At 37.9% G+C, this 20,243-nt stretch overlaps 1 protein-coding gene across 4 annotated transcripts in view; it reads left to right on the top strand.

Moving 5' to 3' along the window:
• Positions 1-20,243, top strand: part of chd3 (chromodomain helicase DNA binding protein 3) — a 100,197-nt gene that overhangs the window by 11,149 nt on the left and 68,805 nt on the right. For all 4 annotated transcript variants that reach the window (XM_073908348.1, XM_005172235.6, XM_009303118.5 and 1 more), the window contains exons 4-16: positions 776-900; positions 1,628-1,866; positions 2,558-2,685; positions 2,774-2,903; positions 3,177-3,352; positions 6,954-7,211; positions 11,138-11,341; positions 11,425-11,642; positions 13,486-13,617; positions 15,652-15,742; positions 16,012-16,203; positions 18,670-18,870; positions 19,046-19,183. In XM_073908348.1, the coding sequence (XP_073764449.1) occupies positions 776-900; positions 1,628-1,866; positions 2,558-2,685; positions 2,774-2,903; positions 3,177-3,352; positions 6,954-7,211; positions 11,138-11,341; positions 11,425-11,642; positions 13,486-13,617; positions 15,652-15,742; positions 16,012-16,203; positions 18,670-18,870; positions 19,046-19,183 (2,232 nt within the window). The remainder of the gene's footprint in view (positions 1-775; positions 901-1,627; positions 1,867-2,557; positions 2,686-2,773; positions 2,904-3,176; positions 3,353-6,953; positions 7,212-11,137; positions 11,342-11,424; positions 11,643-13,485; positions 13,618-15,651; positions 15,743-16,011; positions 16,204-18,669; positions 18,871-19,045; positions 19,184-20,243) is intronic.

The raw sequence follows: 20,243 nt of genomic DNA, 5'->3' as shown, positions 1-20,243 counted from the left end.
AAAACCATACAAATTGGCCTAATTTGACCAAGCATCCATTATTAGTCAGAGCCTCGTATTTATACTTGATTATTTTGAATTGTTAATATGTACGTTATATGTTTACACGCTTTGAGCCAAATCAATTTATGGAATATTACAATTTAGTCATTCCAAGTTGTGATAGTTTAATTAATGATTTGATTAGGACAATTTTGAAAATTACATCAAAACAGCGTCATTATTAAAGCTAGCAAAAATGATCTAATAGTATGTTTACCATATTTTCCAGAAAATAAGTTGCACTTGATGGCTCAGAATAGCTTTTTGTCCTCCCAAACTCTGTTGTCATATACATGAATGGTCAAAATTCTTAAAACCTATTGTTTCTAATTAAAAGCAATGTTATGTAATCTTACCCTCAATACCAGTCAATAAACTGGTTTATTTACAGATAGAATCAGAACTAACGAGGTGTTTTCTTGAGAGCTTGTGTTAGCACTATTTATATGCCTGAAATTAGTATTCATGTAAAGTGTTTGCATTCAAATCTTCACACATTCACAAACACATATGCAAACACATGATCAGACGTTCTTCTTGCGCTTCCATTTAGGAATTATGAAAGATTGTTGAAAACATAACATGGTGTTTCTGCTTCATGTCAATAATAATATACCACACACATAATTACTGATCCAGCTAAGCTAAAGTGGGGTTTAGGATACAGATATTTCCGGATTCTTATTACCCATCCACACTGTGACGATCATGTGACAGAGTCTCTCTCTTCCAGCCGGTAGAGATGAAAACATCAGCCCAGCTGGCGAGAGAGTGGGGACTTGAGGATGTTGATCACACATTCACAGAAGAAGATTACCGCACGTTAACCAACTACAAAGCCTTCAGCCAGTTCCTCAGGTACTGACTTTCACTAGAAGTTTGACACGTTGTTGTTCCTTTGCATCATATTTATGCCAATACTATCTCATTAATTCCTGAGTTGGTTGATTACACGAAGAATGGCAAGCATTTTTGTAATAAAATATTTCTCGAATGTTGTAAAAATATGTAAATGAGACATTCTTTCATTAAATATGCACTAATTTACATACATTTGTGGCACCAAAACATTCGACAAAGTCAGAGTAAATTATTTTTTTTAATTAATAAAGTCAAAAGATTTTCCCAGAGATGGGTTGCGGCTGGAAGGGCATCCGCTGCGTAAAAACGTGCTTTATAAGTTGGCGGTTGATTCCGCTGTGGCGACCCCGAATTAATAAAGGGACTAAGCCGATAAGAAAATAAATGAATGAATGAGAGTCAAAAGATTTTACAGAGGGAATTTTTTTTGAATCACTGCATAATTTAGATAATACTGCAAACATCCAGAAAAAATTTGAGGAACAAAATGTAATATATAAGCAAAGCAAATTAAGTATGAATGAACATACCCCCCAGTTTAATCCCTAAATATATATATGAATTAAAAGTCCTGCCAAATTAAAGATTTAAAACTTAAGAAAATAACACATTTTGAAGGAATGGCCTTTTCATTTATTTAGTGTCATTAAAATCTGCAGACCAAAATTGATTAAATTGATTGCTTGTGTGTTTTGGATGTATGTCAACATATTGTTTTCTGCAGGCCCATGATTGCTAAGAAGAACCCTAAAATCCCCATGTCCAAGATGATGACCATTCTTGGGGCCAAATGGCGGGAGTTCAGCTCCAATAATCCATTCAAGGGTTCGGCAGCAGCCGTCGCTGCAGCTGCTGCCGCTGCGGCTGCAGCCGTTGCCGAGCAGGTCTCCGCAGCAACAGCCTCGCCCGAACCTCCACCTCAACCACCTCCACTACGCAAGGCCAAGACCAAAGAGGGCAAAGGTGGCCAGATTTATTAGTCGCTATTTTATATAAATACAAAGCTTGTTAACAATTGAATCTAGAGAATTGAATTGAAATGAATAGCATATAACTTAATTGGGAAAATTACCTAGCGAATGTCATCATGCTTTCCTCAGCTGATCACAGTACAATTAAGGTACAATTACAGTACAATTAAACACATTTAGGTCATTCACAATAATAATTAGGATTTTTAGCTCAAACTGTGGTACTTGGTGATTCAAATATAAGTCAAAAGTTTCTGGCTCTTGAACTGTAATTTAAAAAACACATACAGGCAAGTATTGTAACTATATATATATATATATATATATATATATATATATATATATATATATATATATATATATATATATATACATTTTTTAATTAATTAAAAAATAAAAAAGTCACCTTCATTTTTTACATTTATTTTCACTAATTTAAATGAAGACAAAATTTGTAAACATAACAGCCCAAAATCTCAAAACGTTAGAATGAGTGCCAATTAATTACTATTACACATAATGTAATTTTAAGCAATTTTTAAAATATTTGTTTTGTTTATTAAAATGTTCTGACATCTGAAATATCTTCTAGCATTTAAAAATGATGCATGATTATTTTTATTAATCTAGACAGAATACTTATATTAGAATACCAACATTGACAATTTATTGTTTATTGACAGGCCCTGGCTACAAGAAACGAAGTAAGAGCCCTCGTGTCTCCGACAAGAAGAAGCCAAAACCCAAGAAAATGGCTCCCCTGCGCATTAAACTGGGAGCGATTGGTAACAAGAGGAAGAAGAGCAGTTCAGTGAGTGTCTGTGTATAACCCGCTTGCACAATAATGTGTGTTGCGTGCAGTGTTTTTGATCGTGTATGTGTGTGTGGTTGAAATGCAGAGTGAGGAGGTGGATGAGGACGACTCTGAGCAGGAAAACTCCAGCGTTCACAGTTCTTCAGTCCGCTCTGACAGCTCAGGACGGGTCAAAAAGAATAAAAGGGGTCGCCCTGCCAAGAAGAAGAAAAAGGGTGAGAATTAGCTTGTTGCTATTATCACTGCAGGTCCGTCTAAACTCCTGATAGATGGGTTTTTGAGTGCACAGACACAAAGTGTAATAAACAATTCTCTTTTACATCAAATTATTAATGTGATAGAGGTTTTTGTTCATTGCCAGAGAATTTAGGAAGATAATAATTACCCTAGGTGGTTTAAATGATTTTATTGGTTAAAACAGTAGTAGACATTATGCATCAGAGGGGTAAAGTTAATGTTGTATCTCTCTCCATATCTTTCTGTCTCAGCGCTGGGCGATGAGGATGGCGATGGCTATGAGACTGACCATCAGGATTACTGCGAGGTGTGTCAGCAGGGAGGAGAGATCATTCTGTGTGATACCTGTCCCAGAGCTTATCACCTGGTGTGCCTTGAACCTGAGCTGGAGAAAGCACCTGAGGGCAAGTGGAGCTGCCCTCACTGCGTGAGTCACTTCCACTCAAACCTTCAGAGTCACAGATTGATTTCAAAGTGGTCCTGTCACCTTTTATGTAATGGTTATTATAATGGTTTGTCATTGTAAAATGTCTGTGGAGCTTCAGAGATCAAAGCAAACTTGGAGTTATGTTCTCCCATAAGAAAAAACTGATTGTGGACTTAAATGAGTAATCTTTAGGCCTTATCAACTATCCACAAACAGCATCGCCAAACACTGTGGTGTCGCTGAGTATTAGAGTTTGGTTTTTAGTGTGTCAACAGACATGTTTTCTGTTCTGTGAATCAAATCCACTTTGCATGCATTTTAAAAATGATTTGAAATGATACAGTAACAGTAAAACTGATGCTATAATTGCTGTTTGTATTAATGTGTATAGAAGTGTCTCTGCTGTGAAATGTAGATATGGTTATGCTCATTTGGTTTATAACCAGGGTGCAAATTATACATTGATGATCAGGGGGGGTCGACTCTTTTGGTAAGTTTTTCAGTGTATCCAATTTATTTATTTAAATGACATCAAATTTATGAATAAGTCATATTTAAGTTTTCAGTGTTTTGTGGGATATTTAAAGTATTTTGGCACACATTAACCTCTGATTATTTCTGGTTACTGTAGCTCAAACTATTCAAACTATGCGTCTAATTTTACTTTACTTTTAGTAAATTCAAGCAAGAAATAGTGTCTCATGACCACTTGTGATAGCCATCGCTGCTCTAGATCTGCTGGTTTAGACTGTTGAATGATTCTTGCAAAGACTGATTGGCGCAATTATGCATGAACCCCTATAATTGTATTTTAACATAGTATTGGTATTTCAGTGTTTTCTCTAAGATTTTTTCAAGCTGTGGCGGCAGGCCTTTTTTACACAGATCTACCTATGGTGTTATTTCAATGACAAATGTTGTGAGTGCAGTATTAAGTCGAGATCGCTTTGCTTGGGCTCAGATTTCCTCTGCCTGTGCACAAAACTTCTTGCACGCTCCCTCAAATATATGCTGCTCAAGCGCAGATCTTCTTGTGCGCTTTCAAATAGGGTTGTAACGGTATGAATTTTTCACGGTATGATAATCGTCTAAAACAATACCACGGTTTGACGGTTTCGCGGTATACGGTATTAAATAGTAATTCTCATAGCAAAGACCCTGAAAAGAATAAGAACACGTTTTCTGACTGAACAAAGGTTTTATTTCAACAAACTTTTGAAAGAACCATTTTAATAGAACTATAGAAGTCTTTTATAAAAATAAACTGAAAAATCTCCCATTTTAATAAATTAAATTAGAAGGAATAAACAAGCAAGGTCTTTTAAGATTAGACAAAAATAAACTTAAACTGTCCTTCCTTATAAGCAGGATAAATGGGAGACCAAAAGTGCAATACCAAGTTTATGGCTGTAAACATGTATTTAAAGCGTTGTTTTTTTCAGTCTAGGTTGTGATGAAGAAATGTAAGCATGTTGAGATTTTCAGGACTTAATCTTGACCGCAGAGGTGAGAGAATGTGTCCACTTGTACAATGAACAAATAAAAAAATAAGAAAATAATAAATAGTGTGTCAAAGTCCAAATAAACATGGTGCAAATCCTCAGTAAAAAATAGATATAAATATTTACTATACTATAAATAGTTACATAACGAAACTAGATTCAATATGGAACATCCTTAGGTTTTATGTGCCAGCATGGATATGGTTGTCTGTGGATATGGATTTGGATATGGTTGTATGCAATGCAGACAAACAGCTGCACCTTCATTTGTGTCTTTTGAAAACAGCAAGAGCAGCAGTTCGTCTTTGCTGTGTCACTGTTTTGTCATGTTTCTGTGCTGCTGTGCATGCAAAAGTACTTGGTATGAGAATTATTTCATGCAAAACTTTTTTTTTTTTTTTGCGTTTTATTTAGCCGCGCAGAAATGTATGCCTATCTCTCATTCCGTGTTGTTCAAAAAGCTCAGTGTTGGTCCACAAACAAAAGTGAAACCTATGCTTATTGGTTGTGATATAGCGAGTTTGAACCAATCTGGGCATGAAGGAGGGACAATGCATCAATGTATCATGTCTGGTTTGTCCGGAGACACAGTGACGAGCGTTTCTTTGTCAAATCAGCGTTGTCAAATTTTGATGACGTAACCGCACTGATTCCGGAGCCTCTGAATGTCCGTGAATGTTATGTGATACAGCACTGGAAAGCTGAGATTCTCTTCTTTATGCCAATCTTTGAATTGTATGAATCGGATCAGCGGATCAAAAGTTATTAAACATTTAAGAGCAATACTTATTTTTAGCCGCGGGCGGCTGTCTCGGTCTTTAAGGGTTAAAACCGTTGATATGCAATTGTTCATGGTATGATAATCGTGCACGTTCAAATCGTGGTAGACCGTCATACCGGTATATTGTTACAACCCTACTTTCAAATAAACGCTGAAGTGCGATTTAGGTCCACAACCGTGATCGTTTGGCGTATGGTACGTTTAGCTAGTGTGAACGTTGTCTCCTAAACTCAGATGTGCACCCGTAAACCGTACTCAAGTCCACCTGAAGGGGTGGTCTGGGGTACGGTTTGTGGGAACTCTAGTACAGTTCACTTCTGATATGAATGCAATCCTACCAAATAATAGAAGTGAACCGCCAACTGTACAACAAACTTTAGTTTTCATGTCTGTATCACCTACCTTGGTGACAAGCGGGACTGAACTAGTGCAAACCGTTATGATGTCTGCTTGTCTCCTCTAAAAACGACTTATAAAGACAATGTGTGATGTTCTTAACATTCTTAATCCTTTTGCGAATTTTACATTTTTTTTAATTTAAATTTTTATTTTTTTATTTGATTTTTTAAAAATATAATTGTAATACTTTTGCATATTTTGGTTTTAATAACTGGGGTGGGGTTGACAGACCATGCATTCGGACCAAGTGTGAAAGCACCCTTAGAGAGAATAGATCTTTAAATGAACCATTTTAGACACTGTGTGAAAAGAGGTGATTTTGCAGTATATATTATAAGAAAAATAACTCTTTGATGCATACAATCACACGGGTGTGATCAGTCTTGGCTGGTCTCTGGAGCTGCGATCACACTGCTATGTTTAGAACTGTCAGTACATCAGCTGCTAAATACAAATCTGCTTTCCCATGAGGACTCACACTGAGCCAGAGAAAAGATGTGCATGACGCTAGTCAAATCACAATTTATCAGTGTTAGTTTATTTTAGGTTTTAGACATCTTAATACACATAAGTACCATAGCAAACCATAAAACTTTTATTCACATCAGATTCACAAAGTTTGGGTTTACCCTATTCTTCTCCTAGTTAAACAGTCACTTGCATGACTTGCTCCTCTACAGGTAAAGCAAATATGGCGGACCCTCACCCATCACAGATCAAATAATATGACATTATTAAGCTGTTTAAATGATGAAATAAAACACCAACATTAAATTAAAAAAAGATACTGGCCTTAAAAAAGATAATGCTTCCCCCACATTTTTTATATGAGGAGGTCATCAAAAAGCAGGTCATCTTTGTTTAGGATCTTCATATTGAGCTGTTCTAGATTCTGGGTAATGACAGTGTGTATTTTCAGGAGAAAGAAGGGATCCAGTGGGAAGCAAAAGAAGAAGACTTTGAGGAATTTGAAGAGGAGTGTGACGATGTGCGGGATGTGGAGTCAGGGCTTGGTGGAGAGGAAGAGGAGGATGACCACATGGAGTTCTGTCGAGTGTGTAAAGACGGAGGAGAGCTGTTGTGTTGTGACTCCTGTCCGTCATCTTATCACATTCACTGCCTGAATCCTCCACTGCCCGAAATCCCCAATGGAGAATGGCTCTGTCCACGCTGCACTGTGAGTAATGCTCTGCTACTATACAGCTATTTCTCCTCTCACAGTTCATTCAAGATGTAGGTGACTTGTTCTTCAGTCGAACATTAAAGAAGACCTTTAGCTGAAAGTGTGGTTCTTTGGAAAATCTTAAATACAAGTCTTGTAAAGCAAATCGATTATTTATTATTACCTTTAATCCACAGCCTTTGCAAATGATCCTTAACACATTCATGAGGGCTCTTTCATGGACTGACATATATTAAATGTCAGGAATTTTTAAAAGTCAATCTTCCCTGTTGAGATGCACAGAAATGTTATCTTAGAGCTCATTCACACTAAAAACACGAGAGGCAATGATTTGAAATGTTTCAATGAAAAAACACAACACAAAGCATGAGGGTATCCACACACAAGCACCTGGGGCCTCATGTATCAACGCTACGTACGCACAAAAACTTTGCGTACGCCAGGTTTCACACCCAGAATCGCTCAAGTTTGGATTTACTAACAATGAACTGAACGTGGGAATGTGCGCAGCTCCACGGCAGCTTTATGGCTGGCGTACGCACATTTTTTGTGCGTATCTGTTTTATTTCCATTGGCGACTCCTAGAGGCAGTTGTGTTAAATTCCTCTCTACAAAGTGTCTGAGCCTTGCAATGGCAGCTGTATGAGACAGGTTCATCTAGCAGGTATATAAGGTTTCCATACCATACAGTTGAGCAGCTAAACATTAAAGCACAATTTGCAGCGGTCGCCGGTTTTCCCAATGTAATCTGAGCTATCTACTGCACGCACATTGCTATAAAGACACTATCTGAAGATGAATTTGCATGTGTGAATCAGAAATATTTCCATTCAATAAATGTGAAAATAAAATATGATGCACAAACTTATTAATGCTTCCTACTTGTCTTTCTCGTGATAAATAGTAGGCAAAATCTGATATCTAGCGGGGGAAAAAAGAAGAAAGAGTTCATCAGACGCTGGATTCGAACCGAGTTCATGCTCGACTGTGTCAAAACATGTTGACATGCGTCTTACGGGCTGCGCTACTGAGACTGTTATGGGTACTGCAACATTTTACACCTATAAATCACACTAATTCTTTTTAGTTCACTCAGTGCGATGTTCAGACCATCGTGCATGTTGCGCTCAGTTTCACGTTCATTCGGATGTACAAAAGAATATGCGTGAGATTCGGCGTACGCAGTGTTTCATACATCTAAATTTTTTTCTGCGTACCCACATTTACAGCTTATTTATTACCAAGTTTGCGTACGCAATGTTTTAGTATGATTTCCACGCAAGTCTTCGTACATGAGGCCCCTGGCCTTTAAATAGAAGCTTGAAATATTTGCTCTGCGTCTGAGCTCTTCTGATTGGTCCATTGCTATGGAACTGACAGTGATGAGCTCACTGCATGTGAAAGTTGATGATCTTTTAACTTAACATGCTGTCTAAAAAACACGACACTCGCAAGAAACATAAGACACAAGAGTAACAGTCACACACATCTGTCAATCTGTCAATTGTAAAACAATAGAAAAGTAGTGCATTGGAGAGGAAAAAAAACGTGTTCTGTGTTAGGGGGCCCTCTGCTATGTAATGGTAATGTAACTGCACAAGTAAGTACCATTATGATGCAAATTAAACATTTTTATAATACATGTTTGCATGAACTATCTTTCTTATTGTATTTAAAGTCCTGTGTTTTACAATACTTTCCGCATTCATGTTTGCTGGCAGTTTATGTCGTTTGTTGTTTTCTCAAGTCTCATGATAACTAGGGATGCTCCAATCGATCAGCCAGAGATCGGAATGGCCGATAATCACATTTCATGAGTCGATCAGTACTTGCTTATCTGGCCGATCTCATGAACAGATCACAATTGTTTGTATACAAGTTTACAAGCAGAGGACATACTGTATAAAAACTGAAATCTTTTTACATATCAGAACTGAATGTCAGAACAGAATGACATATCAGAACAGGACAGAACTGTGTTTTCAACAGTACTGCAAGTTCATTAAAACTTGGCTGGAAATATTACAACCCAAGCTCATTCTGAAAATGTAGCCCCGCGGACGTTTCTGGAGGCCGCGATTTACGTGGTCGGAGGTACGTATGGCCGCATTTGGTTTTTTTAAGCGAACGCTGCGGGGTGGTGTGACGCCGCTCTTCTTCGCGCTAGCCGGATGGGCTGACGGCTCCTCTGTGTGGAGGGCTTTGCCGCCACAACCAGTTTGTCTGGTTAGCTCGTCGTGGAGCGGAGGCCTGGAGTAGGAGCCGGCAGCGTTTCCGGGTTTGAGTCTGGGCAAGAGCGGTTCCAAAAATCAAGTAACAGGGAGAGAATGCGGTGAAATCTGAAAACGCTGTCAAATTCAGACGAGGGCTTTTCTTTTTCCGCGCGGCTTTCGTGGCTTTCGTGGGCTTTTCCGGCCGCCCAGTCAATCGTTCAGTTATTCAGCCAGTCGGTCAATCGGACAGACAGTCGCTCGACAGTGGCCTCTGGCGGCTTTTTACGTGAGAACAGCCGTTCGCGCGCTCGTGAGAGGTGTTCGAGACACGAAAACAAAAACATACCTCCCGGGAAGTATTTCACAGTCTCCAGAAACGTCTACAGGCATACTTTTCCAGAATGAGCCTTGGTTAAATATATTTTTAACTTAAATATTTAATAATATAACTTATAGTAATATACTTATTGCAATAAACGGTAGTTTATGGATCCATTTCCTTTTGGTAAAGAAGTAATCAAATGTGCACTCTAAACTTCATTGAGACATATTAAATTCTTCTTTTATTTGCAGTGTTCACAAATTGCTTTGTTAGTGATTTTTCTTGTAAATTTTTTGTATCTGTTTTATGTATTAATCTGACCATTGCATGTCCACACTAAAATGGTTATAAGAGATGTTTATGGAGTTATATTCAACATCTTTAATTAATTCTCTTTGGAAAGATCTCCACTCAGGTATCATACTTGTAGGGGAATGTGCTTTATGCATTATAAAGCAAAGCAGCTTAAAGTATCTGAATCAGTACTTTGTATCAGTCAATCACCATGACAGGGAATTGGTACTCGCTATCGGCTGCAAAAATCCTGATCAGAGCATCCCTAATGACAACTTTGGATTTTAAATCAGGATAATAGAAACAAACTATTTCAGTATTTTAGTAAAATAATGATGTTATTTCACCAAAGAATCACAACTGACACCTAACAACTTAGCCTACTGTGAATTTGGACATACTTTTCAGCTTACATGCAATTTTTTTACCGTCAATGTAGTCAACTGTTTTATTTATTTATACAATGTACAATGACACATGTTGTGCCAGAGTTATTTTTTAAAGCTAAATGTATAAAATGAAAAATAGTTTTATAGATACTGTATATGAGAATAATGTCATGTAGCATATATAATTGAAGACAACCAACCCTGTGAAAATTAGATTTTTCTTTAAATATTTCCCAAGTGATGTTTAACAAAGCAAGGAAATATGTCACAGTATTCCCTAGTATATTTTTCTTCTGGAGAAATTATTATTTCTTTTAGTTTGGCTGAAAAAAATATTTTTTAAAAATGTAAAAACTGCTAAGGTTAATATTAGCCACTGTACACTGTTTTCCAATGACTTGCCTAATTACCCTAACTTGCCTAGTTAACATAATTAGCCTCGGTAAGCCTTTCAATGGCACATTTAAGCTCAATACTACTATCTTGCAGAATAATTAGCAAAATATTATGTACTGTCATTTTGGCAAAGGCAAAAGAAATAAGTCATTAGAAATTGTTTACTAAAATGATTATGTTTGAAAAAGAATCAAAATACAGTCTGCAAGTTCTGGCGGTTCATTCCGCTGTGGCGACCCCTGATTAATAAAGGGACTAAGCCTAAAAGAAAATGAAAAGAAGGAAGTTCTGTTGTTTGTTTTTCAGTGTCCACCAATCAAAGGACGAGTGCAAAAAATCCTGCACTGGCGATGGGGTGAACCTCCACCCCCAGTTCCCGTCCCTCCACCTCCAGACGCACCTCCTGATGCCCCGCCCCCTCCACCCATGAAGGGTCGTCCTGAGCGGGAATTCTTTGTGAAGCTGACGGCACAGTCCTACTGGCACTGCACCTGGATTACTGAGCTACAGGTGCGAGAGTAAGACACCAGTGAGACAGGTGTAACTCTTACAGCATGTGCAGACTTTTCTCTCATCCATCTGTGCTTCCTCAGCTCGAGATCTTCCATTCGGTGATGTTCCGCAACTATCAGAGGAAAACGGACATGGATGAGCCGCCCAGCCTTGACTACGGCTCTGGGGGAGAGGAGGATTCTGGGAAGAGTGAGAAGCGGAGGGCTAAAGACCCCCAATACGCCATTCTAGAGGAGAAGTACTACCGTTATGGAATAAAGCCAGAGTGGATGATGGTGCACAGGATAATCAATCACAGGTGTGTGTTTTTTGTGTAGTTTTTTCAGAAAATATTGACGACAAGGCTTTTGTCAGGTGTTGTAGACTTCTTCTCATCATCTTAATCAATCAAGCTTTAAGTGACATGCAAGCTCTCAGTTCACTGTCGTTGTTAATCTTTGTACTCTTCATTAACATTAGAAATTTTTTATAAAGTCATACAAGTTAAAAAGTCTTGTAATAACCCCCAGTAACACTCCAGGGTTTTCACAATGAGTATATGATTGAGTGCTCTGTAAAGGGTTAACAAATTCAACTTGAATAGGTCTTAAACACAAAGCCTATTGAAAACACTATTAGTGTTTGTATACTTTCTTAATAAAGAGTTTACGAGACACTAGCTATGTTTCCATCCACCTATTTTTATACTCATTTTGGATATGCACATAAAAAAATGGTAGATGAAAACATATGCGCATATATTTTGAAAATGGGCATAAATAACTGAGTAGGATAAACTTTTTTCGATAAGAAAAGATGCGCTTAAATTACGATGGAAACATTTACAGAACAAATTCAAGTCTAATTCAAGTCTGTGTATTAAAAAAGGTAATTTGACTTTGTTATAAGAGATCGCGTGATGATAAAAATGTGTGTGAATGGACAAACCAGCAGGCTGAGCTCACTGAAACATCTGAAATGGTGTTTTGGTCTAAATTCTAAAACACCTTAACTGTTTAAGTATTAGTTTTATTATATTATTAATGACCTCCAGAATTAAGAGCGTCTGTGCTCCGCGTCTCACGCCTTTAAACGCCACCAACCATTCACTACGTGTAAGGATTGCCTTCTGAGGTGCAATTCATTTAGTAAATAAAGAAAAGATTCACGCAGCTTCTCCTGCAGCAAATTCTGTTTTTACTGTTGATATTTGGCGCCAGTTAATCAGGAAGTGACGATTTTGTTCTCTTTGACTCGTTGAATGGAAACGCTGCTTTATTTGCACATCTCCTATACGATAATCCAGTTTTGCTCATAAAGTAAACTCGCATTTTTGGATGTAAACATAGCTAAACTGAACCTAACTGCAACACACTGGGTGTAATTAGAATAGGTTATTATGTGAACGTCAGCAAAAACAAATGGAAATACAGTTAATTTTTCTGTATGGCTTTTGTAATCGTTAAAACAGTAAGTTGTTTAGAAAACATGGCAGTATATAAAGTCTTGTGTTAATTATGCCAAAAAAAGTTCTCGAATCTCATACCTCTTCATTTCCTAGTTTTTTCTGACGATGAAAGAAAGTGTTAACAAAACTTTTTCACTAAGCACTCACACATTTGATCTAACGCCTCTGATTGGCAACAACAATCATAAGCTGAACAGAAATGTGTGTGATTGGTTACAATGCATAGTGCTGCAAAGAAACATAAAAAGATGAAGGAATCTGAAGAAACTTGTGCAGACCTAAATGTAATGCTGTACTTTTCATTTACTGTACATCTGGCTTCGAATGTGACAGCCTTTTTTAAATACAGTACTTGCACTGTATGTGTGTGTATGTGTGTTTGGATTTGCTTGTTATCACAATATGTAGACCAAATGTCCCAACAAGTATACTAATACCAGTAATTTTTGACCTTGTGGGGATATTTTTTTTGGTCCATATGAGGAAAACAACTCATAATTATACAGAATGAATAATGATTTTATATGAAAATATAAAACCGCAGCATGTTTTTTGTGAGGGTTGGGTTTAGGGTAAGGGGACGGAATATAAAATCTGTACAGTATCTGTATAAATCATTCTGTCTATGGTATACAACATGGAAATCCAACATGTGTGTGTGTGTGTGTGTGTGTGTGTGTGTGTGTGTGTGCAGTGTGGATAAGAAGGGCAACTACCACTATCTGGTTAAATGGAGAGACCTGACCTATGACCAGTGCACCTGGGAGAGAGATGAGCTGGACATCCCTGAGTTTGCTCTGCACAAAACGGCATACTGGAGACACAGGTGCAGTCACACACTGTCACATGAGTTTTATTTCTGAGGTAATAGAAACCACCTGCAATTAAAATCATGTCATTTAATCATGTTTTTCTAACCTGTATTTATTTAAACCTGTGTTTATGCCAAAAAAGAGACTTCGAGTAGAATTATACAAGGTTCCTATGGGTGCTGGAAATCATTAAAAATGTTTGTATTTTTATTTTCAACGTTTAAAAAGTGCTTAGAATTTATTTAAAGTATGTGAAACTGCTTGAAAATGTAGTTGTGTTGCTTTTAGGACATTTTCTTATTAAATAGGCAATCAACTTTGCAAATAAAATAATTAAAAATAAAATTAATTAGCATAAAACAAAAACTCCTCCAGTCTGTGCACTTGCCTGTAGTCTGAATCGCCTTTCCTTTTATCAGTGCAACAGTTTATGAGGGAACAATGCATAAAAATAAAATAAATATATAAATTTAAAATGAAACATGATATCTTTAAAATATGAGTAATTTGCATTTAGGAGAGTAAGTGATGCTAATTCATTGTTGGGCTTGTGGCAAACATGCCTTAGAATACTAGAACAAATAGCTCCTGATATAATGTGCGGAGGTATATAAGTATATACACTCACTAGCCACTTTAATAGGTACACATGTCCAACTGCTTGTTAATGCAAATTTATCATCAGCCAATCACTTGACAGCAACTCAATGCACTTAGGCATGTAAACATGGTCAAGATGGTCTGCTGCAGTTCAAACCGAGCATCAGAATGAGGAAGAAAGGTGATTTAAGTGACTTTGAATGTGGGAAGGTTGTTGGTACCAGACGGGCTGGTCTGAGTATTTCATCTACTGGGATTTTCATGCACAACCATCTCTAGGGTTTGCAGAGAATGGTCCGAAAAAGAGAAAATATCCATTGAGTGGCAGTTCTGTGGGCGCAAATGCCTTGTTGATGCCAGAGGTCAGAGGAGAATGGCCAGTCTGGTTCAAGCTCAAATAACCACTCGTTACAACTAAGGTATGCAGAAGAGCATCTCTAAATGCACAAGACACCCAACCTTGAGGCGGATGGGCTACAGCGGCAAAAGACCACACCGTGTGCCACTCCTGTCAGCTAAGAACAGGAAACTGAGGCTACAATTTGCACAGGGCCAACAAAATTGGACAATAGAAGATTGGCTAAACGTTTCCTTGTCTGATGAGTGTCGATTTCTGCTGCGACAATTGGATGGTAGGGTCAGAATTTGGCATTAACAACATGATCCATCCTGCCTTGTATCGACAGTTTAGGTTGATAGTGGTGGTCTGATTTTTTGGGGAATATTTTCTTGGGACATTTTGGACCCATTAGTACCAATTGAGCATTGTGTCAACGCCACAGCCTACTTGAGTATTGTTGCTGACCGTGTCCATCCCTTTATGACCACAGTGTACTCATGTTCTGATGGCTACTTCCAGCAAGATATTGTACCATGTCATAAAGCACGATTCATCTCAGACTTGTTTCTTAAACATGACAATGAGTTCACTGTACTCAAATGACCTCCACAGTCACCAGACTTCAATTCAATAGAGCACCTTTGAGATGTGGTGGAAGGGGAAATTCACATCATGGATGTGCAGCCGACAAATCTGCAGCAACTGCGGAGTGCTATCATGTCAATATGGACCAAAATCTGTGAGGAATATTTTCAATACCTTATTTAATCTTTGCGACGAATGATTAAGGCAGTTCTGAAGGCAAAAGGAGGTCCAATCCGGTACTGGTAAGGTGTACCTAATTAATTGGCCAGTGAGTGTATATATCTATATGCAATTTGGCACACTAAAGTGCCAAAGTAAAGTGCTTGAAAAGTTTGAAAATGCTCCCTTGGAAATGCTTAAATCTGAGTCGGAAATGGTGTAAGAACAGAGTAATTAATATTGATGATACACCAAGTCCTTATTCAATGTACTACATCAGTGTTGTGCCTCTTTTGAATGCTTTTCTTGTGTTTTTCTTGCGTTATATTCTGAATGACGGAATAATCAATGTTCTGTTTTTCAGGGAGGCAGTGATGAAGGAAGATCCAGAGAAGCCTAGGAAGATGAGGAGGAGAGAGGAGAACGATGAAGCTCCAAGCACGCCTGTTAATGATGTGCGTGGCTGTCATTTCTGCCTAGCATGCCATTTGGTGAATTCTAGTAGCACCTAGTCAGAATGGTTTTCCACTTTCTTTTAGCAGATGGAACATAATTTAGCAAATGCTTGAACTTAAGTATAAGGCAAATTTTAGCAACCCATTCCTCAGTGTCTCATGATCCTTCAGAAACCATTCTAATATGGTGATTAGAATTAATTATTACTTATTATCATCACTGTTAAAAGTAGTTGAGCTGATTATAATGACTATACTTCTTCCACCAGCCCACGATCAAGTATGAGGAGCAGCCAGAGTTTGTGACGGAGACAGGAGGAACGCTGCACCTCTACCAGCTGGAAGGCCTGAACTGGCTGCGCTTCTCCTGGGCTCAGGGCACAGACACCATCCTGGCTGATGAAATGGGTCTGGGCAAAACCATCCAGACCATTGTATTCCTCTACTCCCTGTTTAAAGAGGTCTGTATTAGGACAGGTTAAAAACGTGTATGTTAAAACACTCCTATTATGCTATTTATTGGTTCCGAATTTTGCTTTGGAAGTGTACAATAGCCAGAAAGTCAGAAACACTTTACATTCTTGTAATACACATTACAGCATTATTTTAAATATATTTATTTATTAATCAAAATCCATTTTTTTAACTGCTTCTTTCCAAAAGACTACTTTCGCTGGTTGATCAGATGGCTCAGTCTGTTGTGATTGGTCTACTGCTTACAGTATGTAATGCAAACCAAATGCCGATCACAAAAACAAGAAAGCATTGACAACGGTACCAGTTTTATTGTATAAATTCAAACCCAATTCCTTATTCACTGAAAACATATCAAGTGAATTGCTTTCAGACAACGCAGTGATGCAGTAGGTAGTGCTGTCGCCTCACAGCAAGAAGGTCGCTGGTTCGAGCCTCGGCTGGATCAGTTGGCGTTTCTGCTTGGAGTTGGCATGTTCTCATTGCGTTCGCATGGGTTTCCTCCACGTGCTCCGGTTTCCCCCACAATCCAAAGTACAGGTGAATTGAGTAGGCTAAATTGTCCGTAGAGTATGAGTGTGTGTGGGAATGAGTGTGTGTGGATGTTTCCCAGAGATGGGTTGCAGCTGGAAGGCCATCCACTGCGTAAAAACGTGCTGGATAAGTTGGCGGTTCATTCCACTGTGGCGACCCCAGATTAATAAAGGGCCTAAGCCGAAAAGAAAATGAATGAATGAATGAATTGCTTTCAAAGCACAGAAAACAGCAACTTCTTAAAATGTCGACTGCGCAAATCAAACTCTCCCAAGCCTCAAACTACAGCGTTTGCGAACCAAAGTTTATGTACAGCAGATAAATACCATAAGCCGCCATCTACGCCGCCATCTACATTCCAACACTGACTTGTTAAGAATATGTGCCCAGAGCTACATTTTTGAAAACTGAGAAGTGCAGTTTTATAAACTAATTTCGAGAAGAGCTTAAGCAGATCATTGTAAAGGTCAATTCATCATTGACAGTCATATAATTATCCAATCAGCACTAAAACAAGCCCCTATAAATAATCAGGTACGTCCTACCTTGTTATCTCTCTGGATCTTCAGCATCTTTCCACCACCCCATCTCCACACTTTCAAATTAATTTACTTAGGGGGAGTGCTCTGAGATTCTATACACTGCACTCGTACCCCTCTTAATATCTCTCTTACAAAGGGGAATAACACAAGTGTCTTTCTGAGCTCAGAACCCTTTAACTGGACAGCACAGCAAATATGCCTAAAGTATTATGTCAACTATCTGTAAGTGCGAAATCTTGAAATATGTGATCGCGGGTACAAATAGCAACATAGGCTCATTCTGAAAACGTAGCCCTATATAAGTTTCTGGAGACCCCGAATTAGTTATGTTTGTTATTTTTTAAACAAATGCTACGGAGCGGTATGACGACATTCCTTTTCATGCTTACCAGCTGACCGCTGCAAGTATGAACAGCCTTCCCGCTGTGACCAGTTTGTCCTGTTAGCTTGCCATGTCCGTCGGCGAACTTGAAACGCAGAGAGGAGTTGACCATGGGGACGGGGTTCGAGTGCGGTGAAGAACAGTTCCAGAAAGCAGGGATGACAAAAACAGAATCCAAAAAAATAAAATAAACAAGTAAATAACAGGGTGAGCATGTGGTAAAATCTGAAAACATGGTAAAAATCAGACGAGGGCTTTTCTTTTTCTGGATTGCTTTTGGAAATTGTTAGTTGGGTTTAGGGAAGTGGGTGGGCAGGTCAATCGATAAAATTGGTTGGGTTTAGGGTAGGAGGGTGGGTCAGTCCAGTTAAAGTCAGTCAGCAGCGGCCTCTTTTGTGTAAAATGAATGTGTGCTATCATAGTAACAGCACATGGTCACGATAGCTTTTCGTTTCTAGTTTATTTTTTTTAGTTGGGTTTAGGGAAGGAGGCTGGTGGGTCAGTCGATTTCAAGCTGATTTACAAGACGACAAGCCAAACAGATGTGCGCAAGAAGGCAGTTGTGGTGAGAAGGAAACAACGTCTGGTGAATTTACGAAAAATTGCATGTATGAGAAAGCATGCCATAGTGACGTATTTGAGCTTGTAAAAAATGTACATAATGCCCTCTAGTAGATTTGTTAAAACAAAGACTGCAAGAAGACATAGCCCTGGGTACATGTTTGTCAGTTCTCAAAAATGTAGTCCTTAGCACATATTTCTAATGAGCTTTGGTTTGGCAAGGCAACCTATACAGATTTGTGCAGAAATTAAAGCTAAAACTAATTTAGACATTTCAGATTTAACTGCCTTTAGCATGTTATTATAAAATCGAGTGTTATTACACACATGAAAAGCATAATTGGGGCATTTTAAATGACAAGTGAAGTTCCTCTCTTGCATCCTGTGTTCCTTTGTCATTCTTTCTGTATCTCTCTGTCCATTTCTCTGTCCAGGGTCACACTAAAGGGCCGTTCCTGGTGAGCGCACCGCTGTCCACAATCATTAACTGGGAGAGAGAGTTTGAGATGTGGGCTCCTGACTTCTATGTTGTCACTTACACCGGAGACAAGGACAGCCGGGCCATCATCCGCGAAAACGAGTTCACTTTTGATGACACGGCTGTAAAGGGAGGAAAGAAAGCCTTCAAATTACGGGTGAGGAGGAGTGGATATATTACTGCTGATTAGAAAGATGAAATTAAAAAAATTGACAGAATGAGGAGGAAAATTCAATAAAGCAACAATAAACAATACCACATGGAGAAGTTTTGAATTGTGTTATTTAGTTTTGTAAAATTAAACATAGTAACCGTTCTGTTTTATTTTCTAGAGAGAAGCACCTATTAAGTTCCATGTTTTACTGACGTCATACGAGCTTGTGACCATAGACCAGAACGTTCTTAAGTCCATTGACTGGGCTTGTCTTGTAGTGGATGAAGCTCACCGCCTCAAAAACAACCAGTCTAAGGTACACTGATTTTGTGCTTTTTTCTTGCTTTCTGTCCCGTGTGTATTCAGTTTGATTGAAAATACACAAATAAAAAAAGTAATAATGTCAAATATTAGAATTTAATATAGCTGCTTTATATTGTAATGCGTTTAAATGTAAAGGTGGCAATTTAACAGCCATTTACTCCAGACTCCAGACTATGCATATTTGGTGTTGAACAAACATTTCTGTTATCAATGCTATCAATGTTTGCTAGAGTTGTGCTACTTAATATTGTTTTGCGGAAACAGTTACACATTTTGTCAGGATTTTTTGATGAAAATTTCATAAATTAATGAAAAATGTATTTTTAATTTTTCTTTCAGGTGACTTTTAATCAATTTAAAGAGTCCTTTCAGAAAATTTGTAGTAATTACTTTCAGTACTAAATATCTTTCTAAACCCAAATGTTGTACAGTATTCAACATTTGATGTGGATCAAATAAGGTTTTTTAGTATGGTCCTAAAACAGGAATAGGTGTTGTTGAATAGTTTTAGGACAAATTTGATGGAGATGTTTCACAATCAGATGATTGACTTCAGTATACTGGGAATAATCTCAGCATACACTGTAAAAAGGACCAACTGGGTTCCACACAGTTCCTTTATGTTGTCCAAACACAAATTGATTAAGTTAACCCAATAGTTTTTACAAATTTAAGTAAATTAAACATAACACATGATCTTTAAGTCTATTCAAATATGCAGACTTGGTGTTGAACAAACTTTCCGTAATGTTATTAATGTTTGCTAGAGTTGTGCTGCTGAATATTTTTTTGTGAAAACTGTAATATATTTTGTTAGGATTCTTTGATGAAAATTAAATGAATAAGTGAAAAATTTCTGTCATTTTTCTTTCAAGTGACTCTTTATTACTTTATAGAGTCCTTTCTACAAAATTGTTGTAATTACTTTCAGTATTAAAACTCTTTCCAACCCCAAATGTTTCAATTGTTATGCTGTATGTTAACTAAGGATAATCAAAATCTATGCATACACTGTAAAAAATGCTGGGTTCCACACAATCCCTTCATGTTAT

The sequence above is a fragment of the Danio rerio genome, chromosome 7 (genome assembly GCF_049306965.1).
Source record: "Danio rerio strain Tuebingen ecotype United States chromosome 7, GRCz12tu, whole genome shotgun sequence".
In the NCBI taxonomy this organism is placed as follows: Eukaryota; Metazoa; Chordata; class Actinopteri; order Cypriniformes; family Danionidae; genus Danio; species Danio rerio.
Note: the sequence above shows the minus strand (reverse complement) of the source record. Positions and strands in the feature narration are given on the sequence as shown.